The sequence below is a fragment of the Electrophorus electricus genome, chromosome 23 (assembly GCF_013358815.1).
Source record: "Electrophorus electricus isolate fEleEle1 chromosome 23, fEleEle1.pri, whole genome shotgun sequence".
Classification (NCBI taxonomy): Eukaryota; Metazoa; Chordata; class Actinopteri; order Gymnotiformes; family Gymnotidae; genus Electrophorus; species Electrophorus electricus.
The window spans coordinates 7,863,830-7,884,588 of record NC_049557.1 but is presented as its reverse complement, the minus strand read 5'-3'; the positions used below and the strand labels follow the sequence as shown (position 1 = coordinate 7,884,588).

At 43.0% G+C, this 20,759-nt stretch overlaps 3 protein-coding genes across 3 annotated transcripts in view; 1 reads left to right on the top strand and 2 right to left on the bottom strand.

The window, feature by feature from the left end:
- Positions 1–6,708, bottom strand: part of grm6a (glutamate receptor, metabotropic 6a) — a 35,376-nt gene extending 28,668 nt beyond the window's left edge. The window contains exons 1-2 of the mRNA XM_027023571.2: positions 6,358–6,708; positions 421–1,031 (exon numbers count right to left, since the gene is read on the bottom strand). Of these exons, the coding sequence (XP_026879372.2) occupies positions 421–984 (564 nt within the window). The 5' untranslated portion in view covers positions 985–1,031; positions 6,358–6,708. The remainder of the gene's footprint in view (positions 1–420; positions 1,032–6,357) is intronic.
- Positions 6,709–13,087: 6,379 nt separating this feature from the next.
- abt1 (activator of basal transcription 1) lies at positions 13,088–15,988 on the top strand. The gene is made up of 4 exons (XM_027023548.2): positions 13,088–13,169; positions 14,055–14,372; positions 14,700–14,875; positions 15,070–15,988. Exons 2-4 carry the CDS (start codon positions 14,069–14,071, stop codon positions 15,448–15,450), a joined length of 861 nt encoding a protein of 286 aa, XP_026879349.2. The 5' UTR covers positions 13,088–13,169; positions 14,055–14,068; the 3' UTR covers positions 15,451–15,988.
- A 91-nt stretch (positions 15,989–16,079) lies between these two features.
- On the bottom strand, positions 16,080–20,107 carry comta (catechol-O-methyltransferase a). Its single transcript, XM_035521805.1, is given in 5 exon segments — positions 16,080–16,582; positions 17,245–17,373; positions 17,926–18,119; positions 19,279–19,396; positions 19,940–20,107. Coding segments are annotated over 5 exon segments (789 nt in total). The 3' UTR covers positions 16,080–16,402.
- Between the last annotated feature and the right edge of the window lie 652 nt (positions 20,108–20,759).

The following is a 20,759-nucleotide window of genomic DNA, read 5'->3' as shown; positions in this document are numbered from 1 at the left end:
AACTAATTTCGCACTGCCAGTTAAGAGTAGCTCTAGGCTCACGCCTGTGGAGGACTGGCATCTCCAAGGTTCCTGGGCTGATCTGCAGGTGCACATGGCTGGCAATATCCTGGAGCCATGATTATGGGGTTACCACGATGCCATGCATTAAAAAACCTCCCAAAATGCATGCATGTTTCAATATGCAGTGTAAGGTTTCGTACAATGTGAGTTTTCTGAAACATGTGTAATGCACACACTCACAGTGGCACAGAGATATGGCTCTAAATGAAGATGAACTATTTAAAAGAAAAACCAAGAATGGAGGTGATTTCAAATTTTAGTTGACCTGGCTTCCTTTATTCAGGGGGAAAACATGTACACACATAGACACAAATACCCACACACACACACACACACACACACACACCATGTCCTCACCTCAAATAGCCGCAGCACATTGGCTACCATAATGGAGACCGAGCTGGCCGATGCCCCGATCACGCCCACCACACGCTCTGGCTTGCGTATGATTGGCTGCTCGCCATTGGAGCAGCGGATGTCAGATGTGTCTTTCTGGATAAGCGCTTGGACAAAGGTAAGCGACTGCTCCAGTGCGTACGTGTCCCGAGAGCACGTGTCCAGGATGCGGGCCCCTAACGTGATGTTGGGCAGAAGGCCTGGGTCACTGTTGATCTGGTCCAGGGCGTAGAGCATGGCCTCCAGGCGATGGATACCTTTCTCCTTCTTAATCTCGCCACACGGGAGGCCCGAGGGCCCCTTGGAGTGCACAGGAAACAGCCCACCTAAGGTGATGTCGCCAGGGATCTTGATGGAATGTGGTTGGTGCGAGTGCTGGTGCGCCCACGTGGCTGGGATAAGCCACACCCACAGTACCCAAAAGAGGCGTGACCATGCGGTAGAGTGATGGCTGCTCCAGCCCTGTCTCCGGGAAGCAGTGTGCTGCCGATGATGTAACAGTGACGTTGGGAAGTGTGAGGTCATAATGAGGTTGGTTTTAGTGGCAAGTGTTCATCCACTACCCCAAGGACCTGTCAACATGGGAAGAAAAAGCAGGAAGTGAATAAACTCTGAATAAGCTTGTATGCATCTGTCTTTCCAGCAGCCCCATCATAGTGACCGTGTCATCCATTTAAGGGTAACAAATCTTTTATGAAGTATTAATGCCTCACCAAGAAGAGGGATTCCATGAAACCATTTCTACAATAAAAGAAAGCCCACAAATCACAATATTAAATAAATCACTTTGATAGTATGGAATATCAGGATGTTCTCTAGCATGAAATTGCAGAATCATTGAGGTGACCCCCCAAAACAGATGACAGGATCTGTACTACAGACTACAGATTGCATCCACTAGCAAACAGATGCTGTCAGCAGGTCAGTCTGAGTGAATGGTGAGTATTATGGGATGGCAGATGGCTGAACCTTAGGGAGCAGAGGAGACCGCGTCAGCGAAGGGATTGGTCTGATTTATGGTGATAGCAGAGGTAGTCGCAGAATAACTGCTTTCCACTGAGCTCACTGAGTTCAAGAAAGAGACGGAGTATCTACCAGGAACCAGGCGGACAGAGACACCAAGAGGTTTGGGGGGGGGGGGGGGGGCGTCACGGAAGCAGCAGGTGGGTAGAGGCTGGGAAAGAAACACATGAAAAGTCAGAGGTGAGGCAAAAGGGGAGAGGAGCAGGTGCCTTGGATGTTCCTGGGTGTCCAATAATGGCTAATTAAACACATAGAACAACCTGGTGGAACTCAAACTGTGACGATGCAGACTAGCCTGTTGAGGGATTCATAACCAGACTTAGCTGGATATCATGCCTTGACCTGTTAATGACATTGCAATTGGAAATGGCAGCAGTAAATGCACTAATGTGCCAACGCAGGAACTCAGAGTAGACACATGGGTAAATTCTCCTGCGTATGGTGCTGTGTAAGAACATCCCACATCTTTTTTTGTCATAGCCAGGTGCAAAGCCCTTTTCACAAGGTGTGCTGAGGTTACTTCAAACTACTCCAGTGCCTCCCCATCACGTATTGTACTCCTGCACACTTTGGGTGTTGATAGTATTTGCAGCAGGCAGTGGATATTGAATTTGTCAGCAAAACCAAATCTCATTGGCTTTATCACATTTTCCTTGCCCTCGAATTCTGGGCTCAGCCAGCCAGGAGGACCCACTTTTATTCTTCTAAAATCACTACTCAGTTGATACCAATCAAACTGAAATTGCATGTGAAATTTGTCCAGCAATACATCGATCTTACTCCCAGTGGTAGTGAGAGAGACCATGCGATATTTGCTCCAGAAGTTGTGACCATGTTGTGCATATGTCCATGGTCATGTTTATGTTCCAGAGCAAGCTGTCGCTCCTTCTCCTGAAATGAAAAGTCATATTTAATGTTGCACACTAATTACATTGAAAGTGGTTTCATCACTCCATGCCACGTAATTTAATTCCAGGGAGCTCTCTGCAAAAGTGTCAGCCGTGCAGTACCAGCGGGTAATGTGAGGAGACTCGAGTCACTCGCACACCCCGCTAAATATGATTTACACGCTGACGGAACAACACTTAGAGCTGCTGAAGATAATGGAAGGTTTCAAGAACACACAGGGGCTCTCTGCTGATCGTGGCCTATGACAGTTTGCATACTGACCACGTTACAGCACCCTTGGCGGTTTTCTACACCACAGGGACTTCTCACATTTATGCCTCGCACTGCAGGTGAACGTAGATCTGAAATACGTAGTTGACGATGAATTCTGATCTCCTCACTTGGAATGGCAAATCTGCCATAAAAATATAAATGCATCATATTACTTTTGTCTACTGTGGTAGACAGGCTCTCCTTCATGTAAACACCAGTGTTCATTTACATGACATTCAGACACAATTTAAAGGCTGAAAAATACTGAGCGATGCATTTACACTCAAGCTGCTAACATGACTCATAGCCCATAACGTGGCCATGGGCGACCGTGCTGGACTTTCCGGTGTATCTCTGACTCACCCATCAAAATTTGGCTGTGCAGTCCACTCTCTAAACATTAGTTTATACGTAACACACTGCAGGTCTGTTGGAATGATGATCAATATGGAAACCTAATTATCAGGGCAGAATTCTCTAAAAGCAACTGGACTTTTTTATTTGAGTCTACGCTTTTTCTTTTTATGTTATTTTATTTTTGGATATCTTTTTTTTGTGGGGACACACATAAACATAACACTGAATTTTTTTTAATTAAACAAATATTTCTCCTTCAGTCAATGGTACATAATCAACTTTAAACATTTCCTGGCTCCTGCGTGTCCACACTCGCTCAGAAGACCAAACATTCTGCCTTGGTTTCAGCATCTTTCACAAGAAGCATTGTTAGGTGGTGTCAAGGTCTGCAGCTCCGACCTTGCAAGACCTTGAGTCTGTCAACAATTTTACTCCACTGCAGCTCACAGCACATCTGAAGTAATCAGGCACTGCAGGAACAAAACAACCATTCCCTTAAATGAAGGCTGAAGTCCTTTGAGGCCTGTGTTGAAGACCTCACAGTCGATGGACTGCGAGTTTTATAAATTGAACTTACAGTTCATACATTTCCCACAGATGATGTGGGTTTTCCAGATCATATATTAATTCATGATTATACGTAAAGGTCTTAGCACCGGGCAAGGCAGTGAAACATGAGGAGACACATGGTGAGATATCCTGTTATTACAATGACTTTGCTGTATATGGACATCACAGTCCAAAGGACTAGTGTAGAAAACTCCACTTGAAAGTTTAAGGTCAAAATAACACTTTCTCAGGAAAAAAAACCCAAAAACGCTGGCATGAGAAACGCTGGCATCTGCTTGACTATGATTGAGCTCTCTTCCATTACGAGCACAAGAGTTCACAAAAGAAACTTACATCTTTCCAATAAATGGGCTAAACATGTGGACAGAGTGCCTCTCTGCTGAAGTCTCATCCATCCTACCACTGATCCACAGGAAAGCTTTACATGATGTCAAAAGCAGGATGTGGCTTTTAACAGCTTCAAATGTGCAAATCCCCTGTTATTTGACTATACATAAAACACCACAAGCTACATAAGCACATTAATGATAAAGAAATTGTTTGCTTCAGAACTTTCCAGGATGCTGACATCAGGGTTTGAGCGGTTTCTAAGCAGTTTAGCAGTTGACATCGGTGTCCTGAAAATCGTCCATGGTTTCTTCCAGCCACAAGTCATCCAGACAAAAAATAACAACTGAATAAAAGGTAAATTAGCAGAGAACATTTCTGTTTTTTGGACAACTTTGAGGTTCATTTTTTGTTCGGTACATGAGGCTGTGTATGTTTTATGTTCTGGTGTCCTGCTGAAAGCCATGTATGATAAAAATCTGTGAAGCTAATGACGTTGAGCTGAGTGGAGGAAGTGCAAGATGGTTTCTGTTGGTAATTTTTCTCTTTTTTTTTATAAACTATCACTTGCATTTTAATTTATACATTTTCGAATTTACACCTGTATTTAATATAAACAGAAATATACATAAGTATGAAAATAAGGACACGTTAAATCATTTGGAAATTTTTCATTTTCACTGGATTTTTACTGACTTGTTTCTGGTACATAATTAAATGCAACTACAAGTGTAATTTGTCCAGACATGCCACACAAGGATGGCTGAAAATGCAGAAAACCAGCCCTGCCTCTTCTGGATGCCTGCTGACAGGCAAATACAGACCAACCACTGCAAAGAAGGCACCACAGACTGGTTAGAGGTCCCACAATTTATGTCTTTGAACGGAAACAACAGTTTGTTGCCTATGAATAATTTAGCATCATGGGAGTTTATGGAGCACAAGCAATGCTCAGTGCCCCGACATGGCGCTATGAACTGCAACGTGCAGTCCGACTGCATTTGTCTTGTTTCGCGCCCTGCCGCTCGCACGCTTCCCACAGCCGGAGCCCCGCAGTGGAGCAGCGCTGAACCTCAAATACACAGCAGACACACCGCAAGATAGGCCTAATGTCAGCCTACAATCTTCGGTTCACTTCCAGCAATTTCCGAGGGCACTCACTGTCAGCTCACTCTGGTCTTGGTGCTTGTGAAAGGGAAGTGAAGGGCAAGCCCCCCCACTCCCCCCCCCCCCCCCCCCCCCCCCCCCCCCCCCCCCCCCCCCCCCCCCCCCCCCCCCCCCCCCCCCCCCCCCCCAAATGTCCTCTGCTCCAGTGCCGTTTGCTCATTGCTGCTGTGTTATGCCGCTCTGCGGGTTTTTGTCACTTTGGCTAAAGCATTAGGATCAGATTAACAATTTGTGAAACGTGACAAGTTGCAGAGTCTAATAAGTAAACTATTGCATACTGATGACAGAAGGAAAACGTTTAAAATACTTTGACTGAACTAATATTTCTTTGAGAGTTGATATTTAGTGCTATTAGGCCCCTGGCACTGACAATAAAACTCAATAACAAAAAGAATTAAATGATTTGGGGCAGGCCATGTTTTGTTTTGTTTTTTTATCATTGCGACGCTGGTGGACAAGTTTAATCTATTGTCATATATATTTATACTTACATGTCAGAAAGCAAAAAAAAAAGCGCAGTATATCACCAGATCACCAGATATCCGCAGATATCAGCAAAGACCTTTATCTCCTATGAGTCTACAGCTCCATGATATCCCAAAAGGTTACATGTCGAATATGAACCTTTCTGTGTCTATATGCGTTACACGGGTAAAATAAATCCTTACTTTTGCATAAACTTGTTATAACACAATTACGAATGTCCTGGCGTGCTAATTAAGCAAAGGTGAATAAAATACATGAATTGAGACACACTGCGCTTACAAAACACCAACTGTTTGTTGTATACCGGCACCTTGTTGATATACTGAAAGAAAGAAACGTATCCAGCCCTCTATGCTATACACTCTATGCCGGCACTGCTTTGTGTGGATCACGAACGGCCGTTAATCAAATACACGCATCATTTATGCGTTATAACGTAACGCACTCGCCCGAAGGAACTTTATAAATCGTGGCTATGACACATCCTATTATGCGTAATGATACGACATTAGAAGAACGAGTCACTTTATAATCCAAGTCCTCCAAACTGCTATGCACCCAACGATTCCGAAAACAAATGGCTCGCATCCTTCATGATAGGATTTATTATTGTACGGGTTTGCTAAACAACAGACACAAACACACTTTCAACGAAGGCATTCATGTCGCAGACATACAACCAGCATAAATTCGCAATGCGCGGCGTTTGCATACTCTAGTGCCCGCCGAAATATTTACAGTACATCGTCAAATGCCACACATTTAAGACATAAACATTGTTATTGCTGTGGACATGTGATTTCTTACCTCTGCTTTGCATTTTGCCGTGGAGCTTAGAAGACGTGTTCTCAGTCAAAACATCCAGGAACTCTGATCAACTACTTGACTGATTCATTACGCGCCACCTGAGTCACTCAAAACTTAGCAGATGTTACCTCAGATGTCGGCATTTATAGACCTAAAAACTGCAGTTTAAAGAAAACCATTTTCCCAAGGATGCTGTCCGGGACTGTTTTAAATCACGAGCAGTTAAATGTTGAGTCATAAGCAGTTAAATGTAGAATGCGAATTATTTAAATGCATTCGGAATTACGCATGAATTCAAACGCAACAAAGACTCGCTCTGAAATACGTCTCTGTCCTGCCCCCTGCGTCCGAGGTAATGCACGGTTGTGGACCGGGTCAGAATTAAGTGATGTGCGTGTGAATGTACGATCACTGAATGAGCATGTGCACGCATGAGAGAGAGAGAGAAAGAGAGAGAGGGGGGGGGGGGGATAAAGAAAAGTGTCACTTTAATAGGTCAAATATCTGCCGCCTCTGATACTTCATCTCCATTTATAATGCCTGGCCTGAACAGATATGAAAGCTGTAAAAATTGTTCTAGATTTGCTTCTATCCCTCCGTAACTACAGTAGAAAGTCGATGTACAATTGCACTTTAGGCCAAGCGTTGCATTGTAATAGAAAACATTGTAGCCACATTGCGATCAATTCAGAACACTACTCGCCCATTAAAGAAAAGCAGCGCAAGTTATTATACACTGCAGCACGCCCTGAACCTTAGGGTTAAGTGCTTTTCTCAAGGGCACAAAGGCCATCTCACAAACCTGCAAGGCTAGATCAAAACGCATGTTTCCGTTAGACAGATCGAACTGGGAGCCCTCCGGTGAAAGACAACATTCAAATACGCAATTGCCACACATAGCGGATGGTTCCAGTTGCTCTGTGGTCTCGGTACGCCTCCTGCTCCCTCATGCACATGCAAATTTAATGTCTTCATACCCCCAAACATTTGTCCATTGTTTTAAAAATACAAAACTGGAATTATTTATGTACACTTTCCGTAATGCTTCCGTGGGTCTCTAGCTTTGGTGTGGCTGCTTGCACTGCGCTCTAAAGATAAATGGAAACCTGAATTTAAAATCGTTTTCATTGAACGTATATACCTTCAACTACATCGGTTTAGTGGAGAAGCGAGGGTATACTTATGCTCTAGGGGATAGTAAATGTTTTAACAACCATTATATTCGTTTAAAAGTAAATTACGTTACTTGTAAACGAATACACAAAACTTTTATATTTTTCATATCACTTAAAATGATAGGGTGCGTGTGTGTTGATATTACAAAATCAAAAATATGCCCCCAGTTGCCTAAAAGCAATTATTCCTGCTTGTCACATTATTTCAATAAGCTTTGTGTTTTGTGTTTTAAAAGCAATAGAAAAGCTTTACAGGGTTGCAGCATATTAAAGTTGCATGTGCTCAGGCAGAATTTTCCAGCACCACATCACAGCTTCACCCAGTTGCTTAGAAAGAGTAACTTGTACTAGAATGCAAGATGGAGTATCTCTGTATCTATACTATTTTTCCAGCAAGACATGCTAAAATATATCCATATCTCCACTGTTTCTGCACTCTGAAAACAATGTTTTAATCCTCAGGTGAAGCCTTGATTTTTCTTAGAACTATTTAAAATAAACAAACAGTAATTAATACATATCCTGAATGCAAATCTAGTGAAATAAAGATCTGAAAATGTTTTGGCTGTCATGAGGATTCAGAGTGTCGCAGTGCAATAACAGAATAGATGTGGTCCACCACAAAGCCTGAAGAACCTGGGCAGGTAGACAACTATGTTAGACTTAACCATTGGTCTCTTTTGTACACATTGCATTGTTTCATTGGCCTTCATCAGGTACCACAGGTATTTAACACAGCTGATACTGGGCACTCAGTGGAAAGGTTTGCCTGTCATAATTATGTTAACATTATCCAAAAAGCCCCAATAAGCTCTTTGTTATCTTAAAGTGGAGAATAATCCTAAACCTTAAATAATACAGAGACAGAAACACTAGGAGAGGACAAACCAGCCCTCCAGTGACACAGATAAATGGAAAGTGGGTCATTTTGGGTATCATTTGTCTTATCAGAATTACACTAAATGATTTGGTCATGGATGAGGCAGAGACAGCCACTCTCGATGAACTGTCAGCCTGCTCATTCATTACTGTCAAGCTCCCCCATGATCATTTGCAAATGATGTCTGGGAAAATCTACACCCAAAGTGATCAAGATTCCTGAGGAAATTAATGCGTTGCCTGAGACATCACCTGGTAGTCATTCAGTGGGTTTGATCTTTTTTTTTTTTTTTTTTTATCTAGGCAACCGCGAAATTGTCATGGTTAAACTCCCATGAAGCTAATGAGGCTCATCTTTACTGCTTGACAAAAGCTGTTTAAACTTCATCAGATGGAGGTTTTCACTTCCTAGTGCTCCAGCGCTCTGCTGCATTCCAGAAACTGTGAGAAAAAGCACACGAGATATAGTTTAGGATGTGCGCCATAGCTGTGCCTATAAGAAACACGTCTTCCCCATAAGAAGGTCATGGAGCCTAGTTTCAGCTCCCCTCCCCTCCCACCGTGCTACACGGGCTGTGCAATTGACCGCAGGGCTTGAGCCTCCCGCGTGTGCGGTATCGCAGAGTCCACACACGCAGGACTGAAGGGGAGCCGAGAAGTTCTCTCACTCGTTCGTTACAGACCAGCCAAGGTCGAGCCACAAGGCTTAGCAGCGACTGTTGCTCGACAAGCCTCGCTGAACAAGATTCAGAATGATAATTTCACACTTCCCTTGCTTTCATTGGATGTCTGTACATTTGTCTCTTTTAGGGAAATCATTCTGAGTTGTAGCCATGTGAGTGACAGGATGGATTTGATCCATGCCCTACTGAATAAGAACTGCGATAATGCATGCATAGACTGATATAGCTTGGATCTTCCATCTCTGTCAGTCTTCAGCCCTGCACTGGAACAGCTTTCAGCACACTTTTTATCAGCTAGTAATACTTTCTGAAATTTAAACATAGGTCTAACACCAGTGTTTTTGTTAGTTTTTGAAGCCAGCCTTTATTATATATGGTGTTTTAGTGTTTGGAGGTGGAGTGTGGGGTGGAGTTGATCTTTTGCTCAGAGACAGATTCTACATTTAACTGAGGGGAACCATACCCTTCCTCCCCATGCTCTTTGCCACTGTTGCGTATCTCCCTCAATCAATATTTCAAATCACTGAATAAATCTTTAATGCCCGAAGCCCCCTGGGTGCCAGTGTGTTCAGAAGCTGAGCACCATGTGGCTGGTTATGTATTTGCGTTCATGAACGGGTGTTCACCTGTCTACTCTGTGTCTGTTTTTGTGTCTGTCTTAAACAGCTGTGAGCTACCCTGTTTATCACTGATGTGAGAGGATGTGTTATTTTGAAAAGTAAGTTCTGCAGATATGCATTGTAAAATGCTGTAATTAAAGCATGTGTCTGCAGTGTGCAGTTGTATATGTGTGCATATGTGTAGTGTGCATAGTCATATTTTTCTCTGTGTGCATGGGTAGGTGTTTCGCCACGTGTGTGAATATTTGTGGGTCTATACTGACCCTCCCACGGATGTGTATGTGTGGATTGTGCGAATGCGCATATGTGCAAAGGGGTATATTTGTGCTTGTTCGTGTGTAGGTGTTGAACCAGTGTTGTTACAGAGGTCCAGACAGATGGCTGAGAGCTTCTGGCCCAGGTTTCTGTTAGTGATTCTGTTTGATGTACACACCATCATGGTAAGGGCTCACAATACTGATTTGCAGGAGGTCTGCTAAAATTGTTTAACTGTTTCACCAAATTATATTGTTTGTATTGGTTTAAAGTCTCCACACAACAACAAATATATATAGAATATCTATATTTCTCTATGCACCCCTGTTTTCTTTTTCCTCAGTTTGGACAGAGCACTCTCAACCATTTCACTGCGAGTTATACTGTGTATGACTATGTATGTGACAAATAAACCAAACTTGAACTTGAACTTGAACTAGTATATCATGGGGGCAAACTTTCACTTTATGAATGCAAATCAACTAAGGCAACAATGAAAATTAAGCATTCATTTTCATGTCAGTCATCTGCTTCCAATGACAACACTCTAGTCTTCCTACAATGTCTGGTTGAGACATATTCTGCCCTTAGAGCTTAAAACATCAGTAGGCCCACTTAAAAAAAAAAAAAAAGAAAAAAAAAAGCAAATATTCATGCATAATTGATCAGAGCTATAATAGCTAAATTAGGCCATATAAAATGATTCAGAGACTGGTCAAATTAGCTAAACTGACAATAAGATATCTTACTGTAACCAGATGTACTGTAGCAAGTTATTTTTGTGGTTGGTGTTTCTTTTGGGCTCTACAATGCTGACCTGGAAGCAGAGGGGAAAATTACGTATGCAGTGTAAAGAAACATGAAAAATCCTATTTCAACCAACATCCAGACTAGTGATTGTATCTTCAACACGGCACATTATCACTTTTCAGCTCCAAATGTTTACTCATATGTGAAACTTGTTCTTTTTTTCATTTGTTTTAGGAAGGAAAATGGCATTTGCAATATCCATGAAACACTAAAAACAGCACGAATGTAGTCGTAGATAGCACATAGAATTTCTGCCACAAAAGATGCCAAACCATGTATTCAAATGACCAATTAAGGGACCCAATTTAAAGGTACTAAAGATGCGATACACGCGTGAATACACATTGATCGGGTCCTAAATCTGGAACGTTTTACACATATTGTTGTGCTCAGCGGCTGGTTTCAGAGAGTAGAAACTCAGAACTAATTTATTACACCCAGAGAACGAAACGAGGATATCGTTAACAATAAGCGCGTGCTGAGGGGACCTGAGCTCTCTCGCGCTCTTTCTCTCTCTCTCTCTCTCTCTCTTTCTCTACACCATTGTTTCTTTCACTGGTTGTCGCAACGGATTCCTATGAGCCTAAATGTAAAGTTGTTTGGTATGCGCACAGATTTGGTGGACAGTGCACTGTCAAAAACATGTCTTCCCTTGTCGCTCACTCTGGAAATCTAGAGGACGAGGCAAAGCATGCCACGGTGCTCGTGCGCCTGCGCCTCGGGCTGTTTAGAACGCGCACGAAACTCATCTGTGAAAACGACTCGCGAGATAAAGGAAATATTAAACATGTCTTAATGTCCATGTAGTTAATGTCCAAAATAAAAACTAATCTGACAGGTCACATTAGTTTTTATTTTTCTTTTGTCCGTAGTCTTATCTTATTCATATTTTAGGCTAACCAAGATGTGCAGTCAGTGGCCTACATGTAGCCCCGTTAAACTGGGGGCCTGGAGAGAAGTTGCTGAGATGTCAACAATATTCTTGTAGGTCTATATTTTCAAACCTCACGGGTTATAGTCTGCTGTCAGGTAATGGGTGAGCACAGGGCGAAAGGGGATTGCTAAGAGATCTCATGATAGCCGACTAAATGATCAAACAAGGGCCTGGATGAGATTAGCGTTATCAGAAACAGTCCGGAGTGTTCACAAGGGACCCAAAATCCTCTTAAAAAGAGCGTGTATCGTGTTTAATTTCTCCTAAGTTTGTTCACTTACCGTTGTACCATGAGTGGGGGGCCGCTTCTATATGAATTCACATCATACGTTTTTAAAAAGGGAAATAAATAAGGTTATGAGTGATTTTTTTCTATGCAGCGAGCCAAAGGTTACTTTGTGTAAATGGGGAATTCTGTCTTCTTATTTTATATAACAGCACCATCTAGTGCGAAACATTAACGTCTCTTTGTGACAGGGTCTTGTCCTGGTGTTCAGGGGTTAGTCTATATTTAAATTGATAGACGGACCTCTATCGAAGTGCAACAATACAGTCAGTAAAACATCATACTCCATAATGCAGAAACGCACATGTGACATATGGCCATGCATATTAAATCAGCAACCCACTAGGGAGCAATACACACTGTGCTTTAGACTAACTTTCTCGTCTATTCCATCTGATTGCCCGTAACGTACTTTCGGAGCCTTGAGGGCCCCAAGCTAAAGCATTTGTACTAACAAACTGACTCCACGTTTATTATGAATATAATTATTTCCACGTTTACACATTTACCTTAGCATAATAACTTGGCGTGTGTTATTACCATTGTGTAAAACTAGTTGTCCAGGAATATGACAACCATATGTGGTATAAACTTGTAAAAATTACATTCAAGGTAAACATTTATTATTCGAGACTTAGCTTTTTATGTTTGTAGCGGATCGATATGTTCTTGATATTTTGTCTCCCCCTTCTGTAAAAATAAGTTACACTTGAAGAACAGACTATTCAGGAAATCAATGGGAAGCTACGGCTACGATTTCTTGATAGATTGGGGATATTTTTCTCTTGTCCTTCCAAATGCCAACCAGAGCATGCTGCCGATAAAAGTGTTGTCCATTTTCTTGATTACTAAAGCATATGAGGTAACTGGACGGCTTATTTTGGAAGGATTTTTGCAACAATGCATTTTATGAAACAGAATATAGTTGTTTTCTTTGCAATATCAGTTCCCGATAAATGAAGAGGTCATGACAATATTTGTGGTTGATGTTTCCAAGTAGGTAATTTTTTTGAAAGCTCGGAGCTGAATCATTTTAAATGCGACATAACTGGGTCTTTAATTGTTTTTCGGCGCTTTAATTTGACGTCAGACATTCATTCTGAACCACGTGTGTATGAGCGAGTATGAGCAACACAAAACATTATTCTATGGAAATGATATTGAGAAAAGGTACGTTATATCACTTTTGGGGAAAAGAGTAGCTATATCTGATGTGAATGTTATTCTCATATCCTCGACTGACTAGAACCTGAGCTGATGTCAAGTAAAGATGGGTCGATAGACAGCTACCTGGTTAGCCAGAGCTAGCTAATTAGCTGCTCAGTAGGTTCGCTAGCTAGTTGTCCTGGTTAGTACAACTTTGAGGAGACTGTGTACAGCTAGAACATTGGCTAGCAAAACAGGTTTCTGTGCGGCTCTGCTGGCAGTCTAGCTAACCTAGCTAACCCAGCATGAAAGACCCAGCAAGGTACCCAGCAAATGAAAGACCCAGCAAGGTACAGCTGGGTCGTGAACGGCTTGCGCTTACTTTCATGAATACAAAATAGAAAGTTTTTAACCGTATTAGAAACAACTTGTGTTAGGATCTATATTCCATATGTTTCGCTATGTACAGTCTCTGTGTTGTGCGTTCTTGTAGCCCCTCATACTCAGTCATGACCCTTGAGCACAAACTCACGTTTTTGTAATCACTGAACAGCTCTTTTAACTGGTTGGCTACTGTCATCACACCTAACTTGTGGTTAGTATGCTTTTAGTAAAGCAGCTGGTGATTTAATGTATATTTTGAGAAACTGAACTGTAGTGCTGTTGTCTTCCTAAATGACCAGGCTGTGTCTAATGTTACAGATGTAGTATCTGTAAAGCTGTAGTAGCCTCATCTAAATGTATAAGTTTCACCACTCTACAGTCATTTTTGCCCTATAAGATACAGAAAGGTGTCAAGACACCATGGTCTTTTGCACATTTATCCATACATGCAAGCACCAAAATAGACTTCAAATTTGTATGTGTGAATTTTACTAAAACTGGTATTTCCCCCCCCCCAACCATTAGACTGTGTCTGAGTCATGGCGGGTAAAGGAGAGAGTCATGCCAAAGTGGATGAAGACAAAAAATATGTTGAAGATAAGGAGCTGAACTTGCCTGAAAAGGGCGATGCATGTGAGCAGGAGGAAGTGGGAAATGTGAGCAACGACTCCGAAGATGGGGAGCACATGGGTGATTCTGGCAGCGACAGGAAAACCAAAGGCAAGAAGTGTGTCCCTGGCATAGTGTACCTGGGGCACATCCCCCCGAGGATGAGGCCCAAGCATGTGCGCAACATGCTGGGTGCGTACGGCGAGATCGGGAGGATCTTCCTCCAGTCAGAAGGTGAGATTACAGCAACCACATGAGGAGTACGTGGCAGGAGTAGTGCCAAGACAAAACTAAAGTGTTTTATGTTGAAGTGAGAGCTGTCAAAAGCCAACATTTGGGTGCGCTTGTGTGTTTGTGGTGGGGGTGTTTTTTTGTTTCTTTGTTTGTTTCTTTGTTTTATATACAAACTGAGAAACGTATTCAGAAACGCTGAATGTAACACTGGAACGTTCTTTGTCATTTTTGATCTACTTTCTTGGTGGAAATGGCAGTGGCAGTTATTTGATCAGTTTAGGTAATTTGGCCCCTCCAGAGTCTTTACCAAGATGCGTGTTGTCCTAGACCGCTCCATTAGGAGGAAGAAGAGGAAAGCGGGTAGCCGTGGGTCGAGCTTCGTCGAGGGCTGGGTGGAGTTCAGGGACAAGCGCATCGCTAAGAGAGTGGCACTAAGTCTCCATAACACGCCCATAGCCAACCGCAAGAGGAGCCACTTTAACAGTGACCTTTGGTCCATAAAGGTACAGAGTATTGTGAATGCAATTCACTGATCTGTTTAAGACCTTCTTTTAACTGACACTTCTCCAATGCATACAAAATAGCTGGTAATTAGGAGTGCAACGTGCATATATGTTCAGTGGAAAACTAGATCTCAGTGTTGCCTCTTTTGCAACCACACATCTGCACCTCGCTTCCCTAAATCATCGTATTTCAGTACTTGCACAGGTTCCAGTGGTGCCACCTAAGCGAGAGGCTGGCGTACGAGCAGACGGTCTATCACCAACGCATGAGGACAGAGATCTCGCAGGCCAAGCGTGAGACCAACTTCTACCTGGCCAGCGTGGAGAAGAGCCAAACCCTGGACAGGCTGAGGAAGAAGAAGGAGAGGATGGGTGAAGGCCACGAGCAGAAGACCTGGGACTTCACGCAGCGCCGCACAGAAGATGAGATCAGGCTGGAGCGCATGAAGAGGAGTGGCCTGTCCAAGAAGAACCTGCAGAGAGCTCAGGAGAAGACCAAAGCCATACAGGAGAAAGCTCAGTCCAACACTGGCTTGCTGGCCAAGATCTTTAGCAATGGGAGAGCCCAGGACTGAGCTGCATTATCGGTCGGGTTTTCACCTTTCTTCAGCTGTGACTGCACACAAATGTACATTGCTAACCTTTGCCCTATCACAGGTTCCTTTACCTGTACTTCATCCAGGGAAAAACTCTGAATTGAATCTTCTAATATGGTGTATTTCAATTCACTTTTTTCTACTTGTAGACTGTAATGCCATTGGATACCAATTAATAAAGCAACTGTCTATAAAGAGTTACAAATATTAGATTTTCCATGGAAACAGTGTCTCTTGTGAAGTTGTACTTCATGACACATTTGTATGCAAATAATTGTATAAGGTCATTTTAGACATATAGACCCAAAAGCTTACTAGATTTACAGTAGTTGTCATGTTTCTCATTACAAACAGGTTTTTAAAGGGACAAATTACATTCTTTGATGAGTACTATTCAAATCACTAGCTTTAGTAAATCTTTTTTCTTTTCTTTTTTTTTTGTCAAAAAGAATTTACAGGCCATTTCCCAAAATCAGTTCTGTCTTACTCAATGGGAATAAAACAGGAGTGAAACTAATCGTGTATGTTAAGGGTGAAAGATGTTCTATTTCAAAGTTTGGTACACTGAAGATGAGGCAATCACTGATTACAGTTTTCTTGGAGGCAAAGGAGTTGTTCAATTCTGTAAATTTCAAAATAAAAAAAAAAAAAACAACAAACAACAAAGCATGTGGACCCAGTGCCACACAGCATGGCTTGTGCATGTTCCCTCCACATCTGTGTCCTGGGACAGTTATTTATATGCCTATATAAACATACCAAAAAAATCTAAATCTTATTCTTGTCATTTTGCACATTTCCACACCTCACATTCTTTTTTGCCCCTGCTGGTTTAAATAACTGACCTTTGGTCAGTACATTTGGTTGTCTTCTGACTGTCCAGTGTAGAGCTATCTTTGTTGTGTGGGACACTTTCTCCTCCATCTTGCCTTTATCTGAGGAAGACTGATTTCTCCAGCCCGTCCTCCGCTCTGGTGTACTCTAGGTGGGACTGATGGTAGTGGCTCTCGTAATGAGGGCTGTTCCTCACGCAGTCCAGGTAATCCGGTGTCCCAGGGCAGGTGATGCCGTCTGCCAGCAGGACGGAGCCCTCCCTGAGCAGGCCACAGTTCTGTGGGAAAGGCAGAGACAAATTCCATGCAATCCGAGCAGCAGGGCCACAGTACTGTGAGGCTTTCCGGAATATAAGACACCTGAATAGGTGTATGGTGTAATTGGCACATCCTTGAAGACCTATTACTCTAATCAGGCATGTTGGAGCAAAGGAAGCGCTAAACTAGGACTGCAAGACTGCAGTTGCCCACACTCATGATGATCCATTGTTATTGCAGTTCATACAGTCAACTGAACAACTATATTACATTGTACATGCGTTCATACCACTACACACAACCAGTAGTTGAATTATTACTTATGAAAGGCTACAGGCCATGGAATGTTCTTTTAGTGAAAAATAATGATAATGTATTCTAAGTCGTGTCTCCCATAGCGCTATTTCCAAATCCCAACTTCGGAGTCTACCGATACATGTTTTTGTTTTGTCTTACCTTCTAACATTCTAGAAACAAAAACAATAAATGAACAAGGTAATTAAAACTCCAGAACATGCTGCATTCCTGGTTGAGTGCTGCTGGACCTGGGACAGAGCCAGAGCGTGGACTCTCCATGGGCTAGACATGTGCCTTTTCAAATTCCAGATCACTAGGAATGTGATTTGACCTTTCTGGAATTGGGAGGCAGATTAAAACAAAGAAGGTGTGTTGTGCTTCTTACCTCAAGCAACTTGATATCAGGAAGGTAACGGTCTTGCCAGTGGTCCAAAAAGACTAAATTTAATGTGATGCCGAAGTGGTCTTTCATTTTGGGGATCAGGTCACTCGAAGAACCCACTTCTAGGGTGATCTGCAGAACATGGAGGCATAAGGGAGAAGCTCTCGAAGCTCTTTCACTCTGCATTGATGAGCTGAAACCGCTCACCAGTCCTTTAGACCATGTGACATTACCATGCAGGTTCTCGCCATCAGTCAATAAGACATTATAATCATGCATGGTGTCATGCTTCTTTTTTTTTTTCTGCTAAAATATAATTTCCGCTGAAGAGCTTTTTAGATAACAATGAAATGGCAGATGATGGTTTCTGGCGCATGAATGTCCACCATCTTCCACCTCACACACGGCAGTCATGTACACTAAATTCTTCTGAATTTAAAGATGATAAATTCTCTAAATAAATTCTCCTTCCTCTCACCCTCTGTCTCCTCATTCCATCCTTCATCCCTGCACTAATACCTCTCTCTCTCTCTCTCTCTCTGTCTCTGTCTCTCTCTCTCTCTGTCTCTCTGTCTGTCTCTCTCTCTGTCTCTCTCTCTCTCTTTGTCTCTCTCTCTGTCTCTCTGTCTCTCTCTCTCTCTCTCTCTCTCTCTCTCTCTCTCTCTCCCTCACACAAACACATACCTTGTCTTGCAGCCCAGCATGGGCTATGACCTGCTGGGCGATGCTGGCATAAGCTGGGTTCAGCTCAACAGTAATGAGCCTGGTGCCAGGGCGCAGCAGGTGGACGATCCTTACTCCGGAGTAGCCGCAGTGCGTGCCAAGCTCCAGAGCCGTGCTGGGGTACACCTCGCTTAGCACCAAATCCAAAATGGAGCCTGTGCATTCATCCACACATTGGCAGCTACGCTGAAGGCTCATTGAGGGAGGCGATCGATGATGTGGCTAATGGCTGAGATGAAGCATCAGTAATAGTCTTTCTGCACCATTAATAGCTTGTCAGTTCTGCACCACTGATTATTACAGAAAGTGGTGACTGAATCCTAAATTGCTCCATGTCTGACACGTGCACTACACGAGGTGTAACGGCCATCGGCTGGGGTCCTATGTAGGGCCCTATGTAGGGTCCTATGTAGGGTCCTATGTAGGGCTCTATGTATAGGGAACAGACAGCAGGGAAGAATATAGCCAGTGACTTCAGTTGCATAACAGTTTGAAATGCCAAAGTAGAAAAATGCACTCACTAACATTACTGCAGAAAATATTGTCAAATGTAAGATGTTGTAAGTAATATCGTAAGGGGTAGTATCTCTCCTGTGTAAAAGCATTGAATTCAATGCCACATTTCTTCAGATAGCTAGAAGGTTACGATAATAGAAGGGTATGTTATGTGTGTGTGTGTGTGTGTGTGTGTGTGTGTGTGTGTGTATCTGTGCGATAAGTGTGCAGGCGTGTGGGGAGCCCACTGCCCCAGCAAACAGACAAACCTCACGAACAGCCTCAAGGACTTTCACTCACGAGTCGGACGAAGAGAGCGACAGACAGGCAGATAGAGGCTGGCTGTGTTCGAAATAGTGTACTACATACTGATTACATACTGGGCCCCAAATCAGTAGGCCGTATGCAGTACGCGACCAAAATAAAATGTTCCAGTTTGCAAAAGACACCAGGCTGATGTACTGCTTCCAGCAAATATTCCAGTACAGGGCCAGAGCTGTCTTCAAGACATAGTGTCATGCAACGGCGGCGCGAAATCTATCACAAGTAGGCGGAACCTTTATACATTCACATGACCTCGTAGTTTGGTTTGTTTGGCGCATTCTGATACGATGTTGCATACTACTACAGGGAGCAGTATGCAGTATGCAATATATACTGAGTGTAGTATGCAGTACACATTATGCAGCAGGCTATTTCGAATAGAGCGAGTGGTGGGAAGGAAACGGAGAACACTGCCACCTGTGAACGAGGAAGCAGGACAGAAGATGGAAAGAAAGTATGCGAAAAGCAAGGAACAGTCGGCACAGGCGTGCCCACCTTTCTCATCTCCCACATTCATGGCCTGTTCGGAGTGCTTGCAGAAGTGGTCGATGTCGGAGATGACACTCTCGGGATCTCCGTGAGTGGCCTTATGCTGCACTGTGTTCAGCAGTCGCTGTGCTCCCGGTATGCACAGCAAATTCATAAGGTCGCAGACAGGGTGATAACGTATAGTTTTTTTATGGTTAGTTTGCCTTGCATATATCAAACTAAGAAAAAAACAGAAGAGCTGTTCCAGGTTCATGTTCTGCAAGCGTTTGTTTTACTATGTTCTAAAAATTGTGTGCTGGTACCGTAGGACTTGGTGGCCTTTCACAAACTGCATGAGTTTTACCATTTCTTTACCCTAACATTTTCATTCCTTACTTGGTGGTCCTTTAACACATCGTTGGTGGTTTTCTCTCTGGGAGGGAGTAACGTTACAGTGAGAGGTGTGTTAGTTTAAAAAGATACCAGAGCTATAAAAGGATTAGGATCCAAATGTGTAGGAAGAAGAACGTGGCCGTGGTTTGCAATAGGGCGCTACCTAGAAAAGGTTTCTTGGGAGATGACTGTGACTAAACAGTACAGAATATCTTGGCCAAAATTGAAAACATAATGGATAATACCTATGAGTAATGGCTATGAATAAATGAACATAAGAAATGTGCAAGATCACTTGAGGTCACGTGGATTGGGTGAGCGTGTCCCTTAGTCGCTCAACGATGTTGTCATTCCAAAAGAGTGCCCACCAGGCATTGCTCTGCAAAGCTGGAAGTAGCCAGGAATACAGGACGTACAGGCCAGTTGCTGAACCAGTGCACAGGGCCAGCACAGTCCACTGCATTCTGGGAAAGAGAAAGAGAGATGGCAAGAGACCAAGACTGGGAGAAAGAGGGGAGGAGAGAGAGATCGTGAGAAGGAGAGAGGAGAGAGAAAGAGAGGGATAAAGGGGAAGAGACCAGGGCAGAATAAGAGAGAGAAGAAATGAAGCAGAAAAATCGAGAACGGAGAAGACAGAGAGACTGAAGTGGAGCCAAAGAGAAGGAAGCCAGCGAGAAAAGAGTACGAGAGGAAAAACAAGAACAAAGATAGGTCAGTGATTCTTCCTCCACACTGCTTATTCCGGCATAACCTGCCCTTGACGCCGGAGGTCTTTAGTTTCCAAAGCTCTGCTTTACGGGAAAAGATGGTACCCTGGAAGGCAGCAGTCTGGAGTGAAACCTTCAATTCACTCAGTGCACCACTTAGCACATCGCAGGTTCAGGACACTTTCCTTAACTACTAAAATGTGATTAAGGGAAAAAAAATATTTTCCTTTCAGGGACTGGCAGGGGGTTTGGGGTGGGTGGGAAGAGTACATACAAGTCCTGCATGAGACCTGTTGCAATGTGCAGTACAGCAACTGTTTGAGGGCCATGCTGGTTTTGCCCATTTCGTAACCTTAATATTCATCAACCTGGGAAGACCACCTATGTTAATACTTAGAATCATTTTTC